The following is a 20,677-nucleotide window of genomic DNA, read 5'->3' as shown; positions in this document are numbered from 1 at the left end:
AGAGCTGATTCAAAAACTAATAGATCAATATTTTTATACTGCATGTATTTCAAATGTTATTCTCAATTACAAATATTGAAATTCAGGCCTTGTAGATCAATAAGAAATGTAAAATCTAAAACATAGTTTTTGGTAAATACTGCATGAAACATTAATAAATAAACTGCTGGTATACATTTATATATTGCGGCTTGTGGATGGGTATATGATAGGCATGCTGCCCCTCCGACACAGCTGGATACATCAAGAGGCTGAGGTCCTACCTGGCGCAGAAGTAAGCACAGACAGAGACTGGTCACACTGGCTGCAGTGGGTGCTTTGGTGCGGGGACAGGAACGCCCAGTGCTGGCCCACTCCTATCCCTGTCGTGCCACCTTAATGTCCCTCCACACCCCGCTGGAGTTGGTGGAAAGGGGGAAATAATAGCAAGGGCTTTTATTCACTCAGGGCTTCTATGCCACTTTTGTGTCGTAGAAGTCCTGATAAATAGCCACTGTGATAATGTGACCAGGGGGAGGGGAGGCCTGGTAGTAATTCATCACCTTAAATTAACCTAATTGAACCAGACTGTTGACAGAACCAGTATGTGGCCATGCTTCAAAGACCTATGCAGACAAACCGACTCCAGGCACCCCCCACTCTATACAGACAAAGAGCCATTAAAACTCTCAAACCACCAAGTTGAATAGAGACAGTTATGAAGTTATGGTCCGTCTCACCTGAACACCAAATACATTTTTGGGTTTATTTTCCGGAAATCATAACAACCCATTGTTCATGGCTCTAGGATACTCAGTTCCAGAGATATCAATATCTCTGGATAGGACCATAGCAAATGGGTCAGGTTTGGTATCAATGCGATCCTGGGATCCACCTGGATCCAATGATACCAGAACCATGACCCCAGGACTTCCCATGGGGTAGCTGTGGCTTCTCCAGGGCTCTGGATGTAATACCAGGTAGAAGTGACCATTGACCGCTCCTTAGGGTGGACAGAGGTGTGTCCACACCTGATATAATCAGGCACCACTGAAGGGGTCTTTTTGTCTTTTCACCTGGGGGAAACTTTAACATCAACCAAGCGCAGGGAGGATCTAAAAGTGTGGACTATCCATTCCCATTAGGGCCACACACACACAAAGATAACTAACTCACCGAACTGCTTAGAATTGTAGTGCTACCCGTGTAATTTGTGCTCTGTTTACTGTATATATCTATTGTGTGTACTGTATTGTCTAGTGTGCCCTTAACCCCTTAAGGACGCAGGGTTTTTTCGCTCATTTCTCGCTCTCCACCTTTAAAAATCCATAACTTTTTCATTTTTACGTGTACAGACCTGTGTGAGGGCTTATTTTGTGCATAACAAATTTTACTTTCCTGTGATGTTATTTATTTTAACATGCCGTGTACTGCGAAGCTGAAAAAAAATTCCAAATGTGGAAAAATTGAAAAAAAAAACGCACGTGTGTCACGTTCTTGTGGGCTCAGTTTTTTCGACTTTGACTGTGCACTCAAAATAACACCTCAGCTTTATTCTTTGGTTCAGTGCGATCGCGGTGATACCAAATTTATATAGGTTTTATTGTGTTTTAATACATTTTCAAAAATTAAACGAATGTGTACAAAAAAGAAAAAAAAAAATTTGCCATCTTCTGAAGCTAATAACTTTTTCATACTTTGGTGCACGGAGCTGTGTGAGGGGTCATTTTTTGCAAAATGAGCCACCGTTTTCATTGCTATGATTTTGAGGTCTGTGTGACATATTGATCATTTTTTATTCCATTTTTTATGTGATGTAAAAAGGTGTAAAAGTCGCATTTCGGACATATGGGCGCCATTTCCCGTCTCGGAGGTCACCGCCGGCCGTAACCGTTTTTATATTTTGATAGATTGGGCGTTTTGGGACGCGGCAATACCTAATGTGTCTGTGATTTTTACTGTTTATTATGTTTTATATCAGTTCTAGGGAAAGGGGGGTGATTTGAATTTTTAATATTTTATTAATTTTTTTTTATTTTTTAAACTTTTTTTTCTTTTTTTTTTCACGTTGAGGTTTCCTTCACACCCACCATTGTTAGTGAGTTCTGGATCAAATAGGTCCCAAACCTAAATTCCACAGGCGCACGGTCATGTGCAGAAATGGGCTTTCCTCTGCTCCATTTTCCCTGTTTCCATTTTCGGCCTTGTGTAAGTGGGATGGTGAGCAGGAAGAAATAGTACTTCTCTATAATTTACGGCTGGCCTGGTCAAGGTGTGGTGAGATACGGTGTGCTCAGAGCCCTGCCACTGTGCAGAAGAGGACCTTTGTGGGGGTTGTGAGCTAGCCATAATTTGTGCGGCTAGCTCACAGACCACATACAATACAACGTTATTGATACAATACATATATGGTCATTTGCATAAGGACTTAAAGAGAACAAATATCATAAGGTGTTACAGAATAAATAACCTTGAAAAACCTTTTCTGTGGTATTGCTAACAAGCCAATATTTTAAAACACCATACTTTCTTGTTTTCTTTCTATTACTTTCAGTACGAAACCTCGTCAAAAAATCCACCATAATAAATTATTATATATTGTATATTTATTGCCTATGTACATATTTTTATTCAGATGCCAGATTACTTTAATGAATAACCTATAAAACTGTGTTGATATTTAGATTATTTATGCAGCAGGACTATTTGACAAGCAGCTGCTTTTACAGGCATTTATAAGGGCAGCAATTTATTTTAATCATTTACTGATCAAAGGGGAAGAAGGCGAGAATATGCAATGTGTATTAATAATAACACATGCTTTTAAGTGCTCCCATATTGCAAACAAGTAATATATGGCCAGGCACCATTACCAAGCTCTTATCAACACATTGCATTTCCTCAAAGTTATTTAAAGGTCATTACATGTGACAATAAAATGTGATTTAATGTGTTATATTTCTGTATGCCAGCATGAATGCTATCCACTCGTGATGATGCTTAGAAAACCAGAAATCTTTGTCAATTAGTGTCAACGTGTTCAATATTTATGTTGTTGTTTTCTCATCTAAAATGAAAATGTTGCTTTCTATGGCAGTGTTTTATTAACTGGGTAAAATATTTTGACAGCTACTATTGTATTGCATTAGGGCTGACTGGCTAATGTGATGAAGTAGGAAATTGCTGAAAATTAATTATGGTAAATTAAGAAAGTACATCATTTCATAAGCAATGGTGACATGTAAGACCTTTATTGTCTTGGTGAATATAAACTTATTTATTTAGAATTTCTGTTCTTTTTCACAGTTCTGTTTGGAACCTCTAGTTGCCTGGGAAAGGAGATGTTCTGCATACCTAAATATACGAGTTAAACACGCTTTGAGGATGCATCTGTTGTTTTATGGTACTCCATGCTGACTTGTAGCTTACAGGCATTGCTGTACCGAGTGGCTGAGATGAAATAGGAGCCATGATTGTGAAATGCATCTAGCTTTGGTTGTAGTTTATGCTTATCTCAATGGGTGTCAGATACAGACTATAAGATATTACTAGATTTAGTGCTTTTGTACATTTTATCTATAAACTGAAAAACCTTTCTTGACTGAAATCATAAGGGAAAAAATATTTAAGGGATGATGACCTAATACATTACATTGTTAAAAGCATTTTACATAATATTATGTTTCAAAATAAATAAACCAAGCAAAAATATTCTTAATTTAACATTTAGTATAATGGGTGACTGATGTCTTGACATGTGGGTCAGAAGTATAGTGGTCATTTAGACAACAGGACAGTATACAATTGCCAATGACCAAAGGTGGCTAAGAAGGTATCAATAGCTTCAATATTTGAGAAACTCTGAACTACCTTATATACTCGAGTATAAGCCGATCCGAATATAAGCCAAGGTAGCTAATTTTACCCCCAAAAACTGGGAAAACCGATTGACTCGAGTATAAGCCAAGGGTGGGAAATGCATTGGTCACAGCCTCCCCAGTATATAGCCGGCCAGCCCCTCTATATAGCCATCCTCCAGTAGTATATAGCCAGCCCCCTGTAGTATATAACCAGCCCCGTGTAGTATACAACCAGCCACCTGTATGTCTGGCTGATGAGGTAAAAAAGAACTTTTAATAAATGTATCTTGGTAAACCTAATACCCTGCCCCCCACACTTGGAAGTCAAACCATAAGCCAACCCATTTAACAAGTATGTTTTAATAACAAATGTATCAGTGCAGGCACAAATTGGCATAAAACATATATTAAAGAAGACTTATGCTTATAACATTGAAACATCTGTAATTCTCTCTAAGCCTTTTAACCAAACAGCAAAATGCAATTTGCAGCATATTATCATAAGGTGAACTTCCCAGAAAATGTCAAACTAGGACTTTCATTGAAAAAATATTAATTGAAGTTGTCATTAAAGTTCATGGAATCTGTTCTGTCGTATTCTTTAGGACTGAATTAATTAATATCGTAATCCTAAAGAGCACACTTAAAATTATTATAATTAAATGCTAGTGGAAGTTGGAAATTTTATAAGAAAGCCATCCAAAAAGCCCAAAACTCTTTTCACTGATTTTGCATAATTTGGGGGGATTTTCCAATCCATTTAAACTGTCAACTGTCCACCTTTTAAATGGCTATTTCAAAGGATGGGACTCTAAGCATCATGGTTGTAATGCAAACTCTGGGAACAGAAAGGGAGACACAGACAGGCCCTAAGATGAAACCACCTTCCCAGCTGTCCCTGTTTTGCTTACCCTTTTGTTCCCTTTCTGTGCAAAAGTGGAGTGAAGAATAGTCTCGAAATCTGGGCAAACTGGTTGTTTAATTCATGACTGTCTCACTAAGCTGGGGTGCAGCAGGCAGGCTTTTAGCTCCTGTGCTCATCTGCTCTTTCATCACATGGTGACTACTGGCTAAAGGGGGCATTGTTGTGGTTAGTGGGGGCATCACGATCACTACTGGTGGAAATATTTTTTACATTTTACAGTGGCTTGATGATATTTCTTTTTGGATATAGGTACTATTTCATCCATTGATTTTTGGGGTAGTGTTGGTCATATTTGAAACTAAACAGGAGGTGTTCTGATGTTTCATTTATCAGGATGAAACAACATGTGTGTTTTGTGGGTACTTTTTGTACTATTTTAATTGCTTTTATATTCAATTGTCTGTGTAGATTTTGAACTTTAATAAACTATTTTTTACTGATTGCTTAGCCTCTAGGACACACAGTTGTTCTTTTGTCTAGATTACTGATGGAAATATTGTGGCTACAGGGAACAACACTGTGGCTAATAGCTACTGGGGGCATCATTGTGATTAATGGATACTGAGGGTATTGCCGTGACTGCTAGATACATGGGGGCATCACGGTAACTACTGGCTACTGAAGGCATCACTATGACTACTGGCTATTGGGGGCATTATTGTGACTACAGTGGACTAATTGCTGCCACAGTAACTTTTTGCTACTTGGGACATCACTGTGACTACTGGTTACATCACTGTGACAACTGGGGGCAGGCATTGTGTATACTGGCCACTGTGGGATGGCACTGGGGCTAATGGAGGCAAGCACTGTGACTACTGGCTACTGGGGGCAGGGTGTGGAACTACTGGCTACTGGGTTCAGGCATTGGGACTATTGCCTATTGTGACTGCTTGCTACTCTGCTATTGGCTACTGGGGGCAGGTTCATTTTTTACACTGAGATTTTTTTGCTATATTTATTTACTAATCTTTGCTGTGTTTTTATTCTAAACTCAGTTTTGGTGCTGTTTTTATGTACTGAACTCATTTCTGGTGTTGTAAATATGTATGAACTTGGTTTTAGTGCTGTCATTAATGTAAGTATTGGGCTTGTTTCTAGTGCTCCATATGTATAGAACTTGGTTATGGGCCTGTATTTATGGTATGATGAATACCAATTAGAAAACCCGATTCCAGTATGAATCCTAACACCAAATGACAACAGCATTTCCAATATAGGTACCGTATATTCCGGCGTATAAGACGACCTGGTGTATAAGACGACCCCCCTTCTTTCCTGTTAAAATATAGAGTTTAAGATATATTCGCCGTATAAGACTACCCCTTTTCCAACGCATACAAAACACCGGTAAAAAAAAAAAAAAAAAACAGATTTGAATTTAACATGGTCCTTTTTATAATTTAAATTCTTATGACATGCAGGTATATAGCAGGAAAACTGTTGCTCATAAACATAAGGCATACAACAACAACATTACCATCATCCATTTTACTGTAAATGTTACCATACTGTACCTTAAATTTTTATTTTATTAAATATTCCATGCCATGTACTCCAAAAAATGGTGAAAAAACGCATTTGCGCCATTTTCATGTGGGCTTGGATATTACGTCTTTCACTGAGCGCCCCAAATGACAAGACTACTTTATTCTTTGGGTCGGTACGTTTAAGGGGATACCAAATTTGTATAGGTTTTATGTTTTCAAAAACATTATAAAATATTTTTTTGATTTTGCCAACTTCTGGTGCTAATAACTTTTTTATACTTTGGTTTACAGAGCTGTGGGTGGTGTAATTTTTTGCGAAATTTGATAATATTTTCAATGATATCATTTTTAGGACTGTTCGACCTTTTGATCACTTTTTATAGTTTTTTTTAGATTTTTCAAAATGGCAAAAAAGTGCCATTTTCGACTTTGGGCGCTATTTTCCGTTACGGGGTTAAACGCATTGAAAAACCGTTATCATATTTTGATAGATCGGGCATTTTCGGACGCGTCAATACCTGATGTGTTTATGATTTTTACTGTTTATTTATATTTATATTAGTTCTAGGGAAAGGGGGGGTGATTTGAAATTTTAGGTTTTTTTATTATAATTTTTTTTTTTTAACTTTTTTTTATTTTTATTTATACTATTTTTCAGACTCCCTAGGGTACTTTAACCCTAGGTTGTCTGATCGATCCTATCATATACTGCCATACTACAGTATGGCAGTATATGGGGATTTTCTTCCTCATTAATTACAATGTGCTATCAGCACATTGTAATGAAGGGGTTAAAACGAAATAGCCTCGGGTCTTCGGAAGACCCGAGGTTACCATGGAGACGGATCGCCGCCCCCCGATGACGTCACGGGGAGCGGCAATCCCAGGTAAGATGGTGGCGCCCATGCGCCGCTATCTGTTTGAGGCTGCCGGCAGCTTTGCCGGCAGCCCATGCTGTGAAAACACCCGCGATCGGTGCTAGCACCGATCGCGGATGTTACCGGTAAGCCTTTGCTGCAATATGCAGCAAAGACTTACCGGCTATGGAGAGGGCTCAGCCCGTGCGGTTAAAGACAGACGATGACACCAGCACAGATGTTACAATAGTCATACATAATACAAGGACAGAACAGCGACACTGAACCGTGTTCCCAGACAATTTATAGAAAAACATAACAAGTCAATTCATCCCAATTTTAAGGCTAGAAAAAAGTCAATTTATAACCATTAATAGTTAAGTATGTATCCTGGTTTTTATACTATACATATATAGTATTTTAATACCATAAATTCTTTTTGATCTTCATTGTATATATTGACAACGCCAGCACCTGGGGCTTTCAGTATATAATGTAGTGTTTTATGATCATTAACTGGCAATATAGCCATATGATTTTTACAATATGAATTCCACATAGTATGCATTGATTGTTTTACATCTTTACCACAAACCTTTGAGTCGTACATATAACTACAAAGATTAATACATATACTCGAGTATAAACTGGCCCAAGTATAAGCTGATGCCCCTAATTTTACCACCAAAAACTGTGAAACCTATTGACTTAAGCCTAGGGTTTGAAACTGCCTCCCCAGTTTATCCAGCCAGCCCCCAGTAGTATATAGCCAGCCCCCAGTAGTATATAGCTAGCCCCTATATTATACAGCCAGACCTCAGTAGTATATAGCTAGACTCCTGTAGTATATAGCTATCCCCCTGTTGTATATAGCCAGCCCCCTGTAGTATATAGCCAGTCCCCCTGTAGTACATAGCCAGCCAGACCCCTGTAGTATATAGCTAGCCTCCTGTAGTATATAGCCAGCCCCATGTAGTATACTAAAAAAAGTATTTGCACAAGAATATAATAATAAAAAATGTTAAAACACCAGAGGTAACTGAGGTCCCCATCATTGTTGGCCCCGTAGGCTTTTTTATAGAACAAAAACTCTCAGATGTTGAAAAGGAATGCCTTCTATTTTTAGCAGATGAGGTAGAGGAGACACCAGCAGCGTCTGCCGCCCTATTTAGAGGAGGCTTAACGTCCAAATTCAACCCCCCAATACAACCCGATAGTACTATTGAAATTTTCAGAAAGCTAGTCATATAGTAAGTAAGGAAGGCATTGTGGCTGCTATTGGATCATTAACAGAACCACTGTCACAATATATAGATGGCTTTTAAAACGAGCTCTATCAAACATTCCATCTTACATAAAAGATACCAATAATTTTCTTGATATTATACACAATCTACAATGGCAACCCGGGGATTGTCTAATGTCTATAGACGTTGAAAGCTTAAATACCAGAATTCCACACAGTGCAGGAGTAGACGCAATTTGAAGCATACTCACTCATACAAGGAAAAATGAAGAATACACAAATTTTGTTTGTGAGGCTTTACAATTTATACTTACATAATTCCTTCTGACACAATAATGTGTGGTATGGCCAGAAAGAGGGTACACAGCTATGGTGACACCCGTCTCCTGTACTTATGCTATCCTCTTTCTAGCCATGTTTGAAGACAAATATATTTGATCAGCAATTCCAAGATATGGTAAAATACCTAAATACACAAAACATGATGAATAAGTACTTTATGTACAACATTGAAGGTCGCCGTTTAGAGTTTTTAGATGTACTAGTGGAAGAAAAAGAAGGTAAATTGGAGACACGAGTGTTCAGAAAAAGCACAGCAACAAAGAGTTACCACCCACAGTATATAAAAAGAGCCTTACCATTCTGTGAGGATATCTCATATAAACAGAACTGATCAAGGTTTTGTATTACAAGCACAAGAATTAAAAAACAGACTGTTATCGAGGGGATACCCGAAAATATTGAAAGACGAACCCGGAGGAATAGAGAAATAATGAAGGTATCTACTATGGCCAACAAATGAAAAAATTCTAGAGGTAACAATCATAGATTAGTTCTCTCCTTCAACTACACACCCCAGTCAGATAAAGAATTGGGAGATGTAACAGCTAGAAGGCCTTTGGTCACCTTCTGGATAGGTAGAACCATTAAATTGGAATTAGTAACCAGTGGTTACAATCCTAAAAAATGGAATTGGTTAGACACAGATTCACCAAAGGAGAACTACCAATGTGGAAATTGTAACCACTGCCCACAATTTCTGAAAATGAAAAAGATTACATGTGGAGGCCAAGAAATAAAGATCAAACATTTAATCACCTGCAGAACATATTTTGTAGTATATTTGATATTCTGTACTTGTGGTAGTTTCTATATAGGGAAAGCTATAAGGAACTTGAATATTTACTATAGTGAACATATTAGATCCATAAGAACAGGCAGCGGGGCTCCTAGACTCATTGAACATGGGAGGTCATGCCATAACTCAGATCCGAAATTGCTGAAAATTTCCAGTTTAGAACGAGTTCCAGACATGAGTAGAGGAGGTGATAGATAGCGCCTCCTACTCCAAAGAGAAGGTAGCTGGATTTTACGTACAGGGACATTAGGACCAGTCGGCATGAATGACAGACGGGACATGAGTGTGTTTTTATAATGTGTCCATTAACTCTTATGAGAAGCATAATAATTTTGTAATCTGTTTATAGAAGATGTCCTAAAAAAATACAAAAAGGAATCAAGACAGGATCACTTTACATTAAGAAAATTGAGAATCAGGTGTTTATAGAAAGAAAAAGAACAACATTTGTTACAACCACTCCTGTTTTTTAGGAATTGTTATATGAAACACCTAATGTTTTTAACAGTATGTGTTCATAGCTAAGAAAACTGTAGGCACATCACCCCTTGTATACCTATTATATATACCTATTATATACATATACGTATATTTATTACGCAATTTACGGCTCACACGTGAGCAATCACTTAGTAAAAGTACGATTTGTGCGGGGTCTTGTCAAATGCTAGAGGAGCAGAATAACGAACCAATGGCAGGGTGCTGTTTAGCACCAATCGTAATAAATTTGAAGGGAAGGGGTGGGCCATTAAATGGTTTAAATAGCTAGAATGTGTTATGTGTATATACAAGCAAGCCAAACAACCTTGTGTTTTTTTGAGTCTCCACGTCTCTCCCTCCCCAACATGGACTTGTTTGCTGTAAAACTTTTGTATGTATACATCAATAAATGGATTAAGAAGGAAAAACTTGGTGAGTGCCGTTCTACTGTTATCTGTATTTCTACATGTTTTTAATGCATTCTGTTACCGAGCATCTTTGAGCCATGACTAATGGAGCAATCCAAAAACACGTAGGCCCAGCTTCGGACCTCTTTGAAAACTTCTTGAAATAAAGGAAGAAAGAAATGTTATACTTACATCTGTGCTGGACCTCCATCTTCTGCATCCAGATTTTGCTACCCCATTGCCTGGGGGGTGTCCTATTACACATCTACTGAGCAATACAAGACAGCCAAGTTTTCAGACCACAGGAGCTTTAGAGGTTAGTAGCATTTTGTTTTCTTTAGATTTATACACTGAACTGTGACCATTATGTAAATGCAAGCAACATTTACTATATTTTACAATGTAGCAGTCAAAATAGGTAACTGAGATTTTATTTGGTTGAATAATGTTTAAGCATTCTTGAGAAAATTGTGCTTATCATTTGTAGGTGTGCACCTGTGTTTAATTAGCAACAATGAAGAAGTATGTATGTATCGTTAGTAAGGCATTAAGCAAAAAGCAATGTAAAAGAAACTAGGCCAAAGACTAAACTATACAGTTATTTAAAAAACATTGAATTTCTCCATAATCTTTGTGGAATGCTTGTAGGAAATGAGGACATGGATAACCTTTTAAATGCCTCCTTTTCTATTGTCTTTACAGAGATAAATAAAATGTCAGGTGCAATGCTCAGTGATAAAGTAAACTTCTCTATCAAATGTCACCTGCCTAACCCAAAAAGAAATGCAGAGTCCGTCCTGCAGAGATTAAATACTCTGATAGACAGAGTACGTCTAATTTTTAGGGGCATTAATGAGAAGTTCTGTTCCTGGATAAGGGGTAGAGATTTAGTAGAAGGGCAATCATTACCAATATCAGTTAGCCATAAGTATACGTAGATCCTAATTGTCACTGTATAATAACTTGAAATTGAAAATAGTGAGCTTACATTTTGTAAGCTTTTTGTATAATTTAATTAAATTTGTCATACTAAATTACAAATGAAGAAACTTATAATTTTTACCATTTGGCTGGTTTCTGTTTTTCAATACATGGCACAAAAATAAAGAATGGGAAGTAAAAAATTAGGAACCCTTATATATATTTTACTATTTTACTTTTAACGAATCTGGGAAATGCCTTTAAAGAACATCTACCATAAGTTTACTGATGGTAGACGTATCCTACTAAGACGTTCTTGAGGAACTTGCTCCTCAGGATTTTTTTTATTATAACAGTATTTGCAGTGATTGTGGCAATATAAGGTTATACATATTATGCTAATCAGTCTGGGGCGCTTTGGCTATATCACCGGAACGCCTCAGAAAGCCTTGTGTTACAATTTATTCACTCCCCTGTATGATACAAGTCCCGCCTGCAGGAGTGAATAGATTATAACAAAAGGCGCACTAAGGCACTCCGGTGCCAGAATGTCCCAGACTGATTAGCATATTTTTATAACTCTAGATTGGTGCAATTAAGGAATTTAGAGTTGTAGTTTAAAAGAAGACCTGAGGAGCATAGTTCTTCAGGAACTTCTTAGTAGAACACATTTACCTTCAGTAAACTGATTAAATCCTTTAATCTATCTATATTGTACACACTTTACATGTTCCATATGCAATATTAATAGTCTGCTCTAATGAGAGACCTATACATGTTGTCTCCCTAAAAAAATTATCCATTGGACATGCTGGTGACATGTTTACTTTACACTGTATGCATACTTGGAGAGAAGACCAAGTTGTCAATTTGCTAAATGTAGTTACGTTTTAAAGTTGTTGCAATCCATATTGATAATCTATATAACTAAGTGACTTCTATCAATCATATTAGACTTTTATAGACTGTTTAGAGAATCACTAGATGTATCACAACAAGGCATCTTAATTTTTTTTGTCAGTACATACAATATTAATCTTTGATATAAAAATGAATTGGCAAGTATAAAAGCAGATACAAAATAATATTCCCAGCCCATTCATAAATTAATTTTTGCAAGATACCACTTAAGAGCTAACATTAAATTATAATTCAATATGCTATTAACTGCAAGCAAATACCTGTCTTGTTAAGCAAAATGAGAACAAAAAGTTGCCTACACTTGACCTTGATAACTACCAAACAGATCTCAATACACATCATTTAATTGCCAATATAAAAAGCATATTTATAATGCAAAGCACAAAACAAAATGTCATGGCTGTATGTCAGAGCTATACTACAATTGAATGACTACAGGGATCAGACAGGTCAGCTAAAATCATTTTATGTAAGATGATAAAATTACAATAAGTCATCTGAAGTGCCCTTTCAAATGATTTCATACTTTCCTCTGACCCTGGAGGACAAGACAATGGAAAACATTTACTTGCTCTTGCTGTATAAATGTCACACCACAGGTCCGTCTTTCATTTGTGTATCACACTTTACCTAGCTTCTTGTTTGGCACTGTAATCAAGTCTTACCTGTGATAAAACTACACATCCATTAAGCTCCCATGAATACAGTGGAAGCACATTGTTGGTAGGAGGGTAAAAAAAACCAGAGATTTCAACCAAAATAGTACAAATCATGGAAGATAAAAGATTATATTCACACAGGGGATTTTGGAGAGGAAAAATCTTTAAAGCATTTGCAAAGCATTTTTGGTAGATAATCATGCAGTTGATTTTGGTACACATTTTAGAAGTAGATCTGGAACCTCCTTAGAAGAACCGTATTCATTGTTTGTGAACTAGAACCTATAGTGCTACAACATTTATTAAAAATACAAATAGTTTATAGAAGAGGGGACAGACCCACATGGAACAGGACATAATAGCCCAATAAATTAAATTGTAAAATATTAACTTCTACCAAAAACAGGTAACAGCAATTCTAAAGCACAAACACCTAAGGTGGAATTCAGATAGTGTTTACATCATGGTTTGTTAGATTTATAACACTCTAAACTGCATTTGCTGCATTAGACTGCAAACACCTACTGATAACACCCACGATCGGTACTGGCAACACTCGTGATCGCCACTCCCCATGCGCCGTCATCTTTTTGAAGCCGCCAGGATAGCACCTGCGATCGGTTCTAGCACCGATTGCTGGTGTTACCAGTAAGCTGCTATGGCTTTGGAGAGGACTCAGCGCATGAGGCCATACTATTACGGCATGTGTCATGAAGGCATTAAAGGGAGTAAAATAGTTAAGTAACATGATTGATTTGAACATAACTGATTGTACTGCAATATACACTTATGTTTGTTTTAATTGTTTTCATCATTATCTGTAGCATTGTGGATTATCTTTCTTATAATTAAGTGAAATTCATTTGGGATATCACACATCAATTTTGGTCTTTCCATTTCATACTGTGAACAATTAATATCCAATAAATAAAGTGTGCTTATATTAACAAATAAACTGTAAACCAATACATTTTATTTTTCAAATATAATATATTTTGATTATTTTTCTTGAACTGTCTATTGTTATTGTTCAGTGTAGCCCAGCGTCCCTGTATGGCTCTAATAACCATATTCCACCTGCAACTTATAGATTTCACTGGAAAAAGGCAATGTCTATATAGTATATGTTATTGAGCTGTAGAAATTGTATCCAATGGTGACAGTGTCACACTAATCTCTTATTAAAAAACATTTCTAGGGTGCTAGAATTACGTCCATTATGCGCTGTGTATCTGCTTGCAGAACTCTCCAGTATATCCATGCATAATAAATTTACATTCCATTTCTGAAGTGGAGCTTAATAGTCTTAGTAAACAAAATGATAAATCCTATAACTCAACAGGGACCATAATGAGGAAACTTGCAGCAGTTTGCTGTGCTTTTGATCAATAGCCTCCATCATGTCAGCAGCAGGCAAGCCTCTGTCTATCTCATATTCAGTTCTAATTTTAATACTCAATTCACTGCCACAGTTTTTACAAAGACATGTGTGTCCAATTTTCCTGATTGTGTATTGCCTGATCAATATTAAATCTAATTTACAATTCTGTCCCCTGTGAAGCTTGCATATGTTATGTCAACATACCTTAATGGCTTTGGCTTCCAAAGCAGCCTTGTTAGCTGTTGCCTCATCTGCTTCAACTAAACTTTTAACCGCTTCCACCTCCAAAGTCTCATCTGCGATAATGTTTACCAGCTCCTCCGTCTCACCACTTCGTTCAATCAGCATTGGCTTTAGCTCTGTCAACTCTTGTTGCATGATTGCTATCTGATGAGCCAAAAAATAAAGACATGGAATAGGTTTGAGCAAATATTAAAACAAAATAACACCGTCCCTATCAATGTTATGATCTCCCGTATAAAACCGGTCGTGTTTCTTGCATTTCCTGCTTACAGAAACATGACACATAATCAGGGCGGTCTTCTCAAAAGTTGATGATAATGTTGACAATATATTTGTAACATTCTGTACTGTGCATAGTTTCTATGAAAGTATTGTTAGCAAATGAAAACTCATAGGGATCTAAATTTGGATCTCCTTCAAGCATCATACAATTTCATATTTAAACATGATTTCCCCTTTAAGCCTGAATGTAGTATTAATATTATCTTCTTCATGTGTGAAACATGTAAAAGATCTAGGCAACAAGTAGTGAACTTGTGCTGTTGTGGTAGTTACTGGTTTCAACTAATTTGATAATGTTTGGCCTACTTTTTGTCCTACCCTAATACATTATGTGGGAAAAACCTATTTAATGTACTTGGGTGTTAGAGAAACAACTTATGTTTTTTTTATAGATAATAAATGTTAACCAGGCTTTTCAAAATGTTGTTAAACTCTACTATAACTGTGGATAGAATAGACAACTTTGTGTAAGCCTATATGGCTATTTTGAATATCTATACACCTCTGATGGCAACTTACACTGTGTAAAAGCATCAGTCAGAAATTAAACGAAATCTATATCCAGTATCAAGGATTGTAAACTAAGCACACTTACATGCTGATGTGCCTCCTATGGAAGGGTTGACTCTTCTTTTAGCTTTTTTGTCCTTGTTTTTACAAAAAAGGGCTTTAAAATGTTATGCAAATGAGCCTGAATGGCTCCAGACTTTATCTGTTACCCAAAGCTAAAAACTTCTAAAGGGTAAAATGGCCACTCTGCACAAGTCATGAAAATATCTTTATTATACATTTTGATAAAAATAGGACAAAGAAATAACAAAATTCAAACACCAATACAGAGAATTAATATTCCCTACATAGGATACCACCCCCGGCAACTGAACGACCACCCCAATATGTATATGCCAGTGTGGATAAACAATGCTTAATCCCTCCCATACTAGTGCCAATCGATAAATATGCATATAGATGTACAGTGGGAAATGCTGGGATGTAGGTGAGAACAGTACCAAATAACAGCAATCCATGCTAAATTACACTTACATCACAAAAGGAGGACAACAAAAATAAGTGGCTGGGGGAGTCAAACACAAGACGTGATACCTGACGTGTGCTTCAGAGGAAACTCCTTCATCAGGAGTATATCCTGTACTCCTTTTGTGATGTATGTGTGATTTAGCACGGATTGTTGTTATTCGGTACTGTTTTCACCTACTTCCCTGCATTTCCCCCTGTACATCTATATGCATATTTATTGATTGACAATAGTATTGGAGGGATTTAGCATTGTTTATCTACAATGGCATATACATTTTTGGGTGGTCCTTCACTTGGGTATTTTAATTCTCTGTATTGGTGTTGGAATTTTGTCATTTCTTTGTCCTATTTTTTATCAGAATTTATAATAAAGATTGTGATATTTTTATCACTTGTGTAGAGTGCTTTTTTTTCTCTTTCAAAGTTTTTGGCTTGTTGTATTATAATTGGGAGTGCCCCATATATCCTGCACATGGCATGTCTGCAGGTGATTACATATGCATTGCAGTTTGTCTATTTTTGGGTTGTGTATTTATATCTGTTAATTGAGCCTGGAGCCCCTCGGCCTCATTTGCATAATTTTTAAAGCCTTTCTCTATAAAAACAAGGGCATAAAAGCTAAAAGAAGAGCAGATCCTGTCATAGAATGCACATGCAAACAACTAAATGTGCTTGGTTTACTTGCAATCATTGATCCTGGTGGGAGATTTCCTTTAAGTAGATATGTGTAGACCAAGACAAATTATGTGGGAAACTGCTTCAAGGTGTGTCATATATGTCATAGGTCACATATATTCATCAAACCTTACTTTTTCTCTTGGCTCTATGTCCTGGTATCTATCACAAATTGATCGGCTTTTTACAATAATTTTACAATACTATTATAAATCTTTACCATTATAAATTAATATCCAAATGTGGTTATGATTGATTACTCCAGACTTTCAAAGGCTTCATCAGCATGTTGAGCAATTGTATACCATTGGTGCCATATTGTAGTCCTTAACAGAATCCAAGCTAGGTTTAGAATGGACACGTCTGTCTGTTTGATATTGACCATGCTGAATCATTGGAATTTTGGATATTGTTTACTGTTAGCTTCAGGATTTGTATTTCATGATATACTCTTATTACTTGATAACCAAAAACATATTGAATACTGTTCAAAGCTGAAGCCATCACAACATTTTAAACTGATATATTCTTTCTATAGTAAATAGCCTGGAGAAGGTGCCTTGGAGGCAAACTAAAGCATTAAATTGGCTTACTGCAACACAAAGTATATTGCATTGCCCAGAATCAATTTAATAAAATAACCATGGACCTGAAAATGTAGGGTTACAGGGAGAAGAAACACACCTTATATTATATAAGCTGTGGAAAAAAATGATCACACTGAAACATTAACATGCAGCTTTTATGCTTCATACATTTTCTGTTTTGCCTGTTCTGATTTGTGCATGCTTTAAAGGGGTTGTCAAGTGGGGTGGGGGGCTGTAAAATCCAAACACAAAGTCATGCTAACTACCACTGCTCCCATTGACCCGCACTACTGCCCATCAGTGGAGTGCTCCTGTTGGTTTACAGAGGAAGTTGCTGCTGTCCAACTACTTCCAGTTGCCTGGTACAGCATTAGATTCAATACTGTAACTGGATGGGTGGGTGTGCCTGCCTCTCTAAACAAACAGGGGCACAGCATTGATGGCTTGCAGCACTGGACAGCGGGAGCAATGAAGGATACATGCATAACTCGTCCCGTCTCCCCCCAAGCTGGATAACTTGCTTTAAGTGTAAAGTGTAACTCAAGTTTAAGGGCTATCTAGGTAAGATAGATAGATAGTTATCAGGAAAAGCAGCAGCACTCCAAAGAAATTGCGACAGCAATATTGAAAATGGTAATATGGAATTCCATATTATTTCATTCTACCTTTTCCAATATGGCCGCCGCAAATTCTTTGTCCACTGTGCCCATGCGCTAGCCTCCTGGAAAGAGGGTAATTGGCCTTATTTACCTAATGCACAAACCCCTTCTGGTATGCATGGATAATTGCGAGTGTTACACTTCATTCTGGAACCAAGCTCATATACTGGTATGTTACTATGTAGCAGATGGCTTATATACATATATATTGTTATGAATGGAACCATGAGACTATGGGCAGTCCTCTACCGAGAGATGGCATGTACTTATTTTTACATGCACTGCACTTTGAGGTTTTTCACATGCACATGCACTTTTTCTTATGTATTATCATCAGAAATGTATAGCTTAAATCTATGATGTATTATATTGTATATTCACGTTGATTGTATCACTTTGTTACTAACCAATCAGAATGTGGGTTGGGTTTTATACATGCAAATGCTGGTCACTGCTATATGCTTGACAATGGTGAGCATTCACCGAAACGTCACATTTTGGAATAAAAATCATCCCGATTTGATAAACTACTTCGGAGTGCTACTGCTTTTCCTGAACTACTATTGAGTCCTTTGCCACAGACCTCAGATATTGCACCCACTTTCAAAGGTTGTGCTGCTTTGGATTTCCGAAAAAAACTCCAACACAAACATGGTAATGTTAAAGCTATACCAGAAAGGAAATATTTTGTGGTAGGGATGAAAATGTCACCAACTGCAAATTGACATGGACACATTTTAAAATTCAGGGATAATTGAAATACCATGTCAAAATATGGAGGCTATTTGTACTGAATAAGATTGTTTTCAGCTATGCTGACAGACAGGTGGCCAATTTCCCTTGACAGGAAAGCCCAGTCAATTTCTGAGACCAGTTTTCATGATAGTGTAGGTTCTTTAAACATTAATGACCTGTTGAATATGCTCCTTACTCTTATCTACTCATGTTCTAATGTTCTTATAGAGCCTAGTTTACATGTTAATGTAATTTGCTAATGTGAAAACAATTGAGGTGTTCTATTTTCAGATTTTGTTCAGATATTTCATGAAGAACAATAAACATTCATAAAATGCTAAAAATACACTGGCAGCGAAGTATGCCAGTTACATTTATACGGCGATGAAAGCAATTTCATATACTGAGCCAATATCCATTAACTTGAGGGGCTGTGTCCTCATAACTGAGGCCAGAAGTATAAAAGCGACCATGGCATGTGCAAACTGGAATGTTATACATCAGCATTTCACTTTGGGAAAATAGTTAGTTTAACTTAATTAATAAACTCTTTGCTTCCACTGAGTCAAATAAAAATAGATGCATTTCGGAACTTTGCCATCTTTATCCACTGTGTTAACTGATGTGGTCTGAAAACTTTCATTTTGCATGGTCTCCAAAAATGGAAACAAGTGACTGTGTCTCATGCTGCTTTCACAACAAGTAACTCCATCACGCAAGTTTATTCTCCACTTACATTGGAGCAAGTTAAAATTGCTCCTGTGATTTCAGTGTCAGTCTGGCTGCTCTGTTTACTAATGAGAGTACATTATAATCTAATTAAAAACAGGAGAAATTTGGCCCATCTGCTTAGAATTTTTTATAACCCTAGGCCACTGTTAATTTCCGCCCGTGTTCATAACATGCTTTCTGGAAGCTTAATTCCTAATGTCTATTTCTAGAGGAGAAACAGTAGGAAATGTATTACCTTGATCAGCCACAAATACGTTTTACTCACTTGTGAAGAAGCAAAATCCAGTTTTTCAAGCCCAACTAGATATCTGTTCTTGCTGGTTAACAACTCAAGTCTTTTATGCTCTAATAGATTCTTAAAGGTCTTGATTAATTCAAGGTACGATGTTGAGGTGACATATATCTGTCTCTGTAGCGTTTGGAAAACCCTGTCAGCAATTAAAAATGGAATGACATAAGACATAGCCTCAGATTGATAAAGTACAGTATAAAATATTTTGTTCTTTTAAGGTTTATTTGCCGCTTTGAGACATAAACACACATTTGTCCTCATCAATTCCCCAAAATGAGTTTTCAGCTTTCACAGAAAACCAAACATATAGAGGCATTTTCATGTTAAAAAAAAAAAGAAAAAAACTAATTTCCACTCGAACAGCTCCAAGGTCAGGTCAGTGAAAAAGGCAGTTGTTCGTGTTCATGAATATTGTATGAGATCCAATAACAATTTTTTCTTTATTTTAGGAAAAAGATAGGGGTATGATACTTTTAAAAGCATATCGTGTATAATAACTATTCAGCTCAGCATTTCTGCTAGCTACAAAAATGTCATGATTTGTTTAATAGAAAGATTTATTTTAACACACAATAGCAAAAATAAAGAAAGATCTATTAACATGCAAAATATTCCAAAGAATGAAATGTATATGTATATTTTGCACAGTTTTTCTTACAATAATATAACCAAATGACTTCTAATAGAGGAGAAAACTTCCCAAATCTACATTGTTACTGGTTTTATACCAATAAAAAGGTGAAACTAAAGTTAAAGGGGTCTCTAAATCCTTTCAATGTACTAGTTGAAATTTTGGCAACAAACATCACAAGCCTTTAAAAACTATAAAACAAATAAAAATTATATATAAAATTTTATAGGAGGTTTTACAGGATTTTAAAACAACTAGCCAACTAGCTAGGTCACTAACTCATTACTTAAAATATTGCCTAGTTTTATGCATGTCAATTTTTAATTAGTTATGTGTGGACCCCGTGAGGTTCAGGTTGGGCTGATTTCAGAACTATTTAACACCCATAAACTTTAACCCAGGCTGCAATACTCAACTGCAAAACTTATCAAAGGTTATTTTTAATCCTTGTTCCCAACAAGCCAAGGAATGACAAGGTGTGTATAAACCTTTGGTCTGTACTGTATATATATAGTTGTATTACATATTATATTGGATAA

General features: G+C 36.6%; 1 protein-coding gene across 3 annotated transcripts in view; it reads right to left on the bottom strand.

Annotated features, from left to right (window-relative positions):
* The window catches only part of LOC140126705 (dynein axonemal heavy chain 3-like), an 883,215-nt gene that overhangs the window by 220,912 nt on the left and 641,626 nt on the right, over positions 1-20,677 (bottom strand). For all 3 annotated transcript variants that reach the window (XM_072146467.1, XM_072146468.1, XM_072146466.1), the window contains exons 53-54: positions 19,481-19,643; positions 14,469-14,651 (exon numbers count right to left, since the gene is read on the bottom strand). In XM_072146467.1, the coding sequence (XP_072002568.1) occupies positions 14,469-14,651; positions 19,481-19,643 (346 nt within the window). The remainder of the gene's footprint in view (positions 1-14,468; positions 14,652-19,480; positions 19,644-20,677) is intronic.

This window comes from Engystomops pustulosus, chromosome 4 (genome assembly GCF_040894005.1).
Source record: "Engystomops pustulosus chromosome 4, aEngPut4.maternal, whole genome shotgun sequence".
NCBI lineage: Eukaryota > Metazoa > Chordata > Amphibia > Anura > Leptodactylidae > Engystomops > Engystomops pustulosus.
Note: the sequence above shows the minus strand (reverse complement) of the source record. Positions and strands in the feature narration are given on the sequence as shown.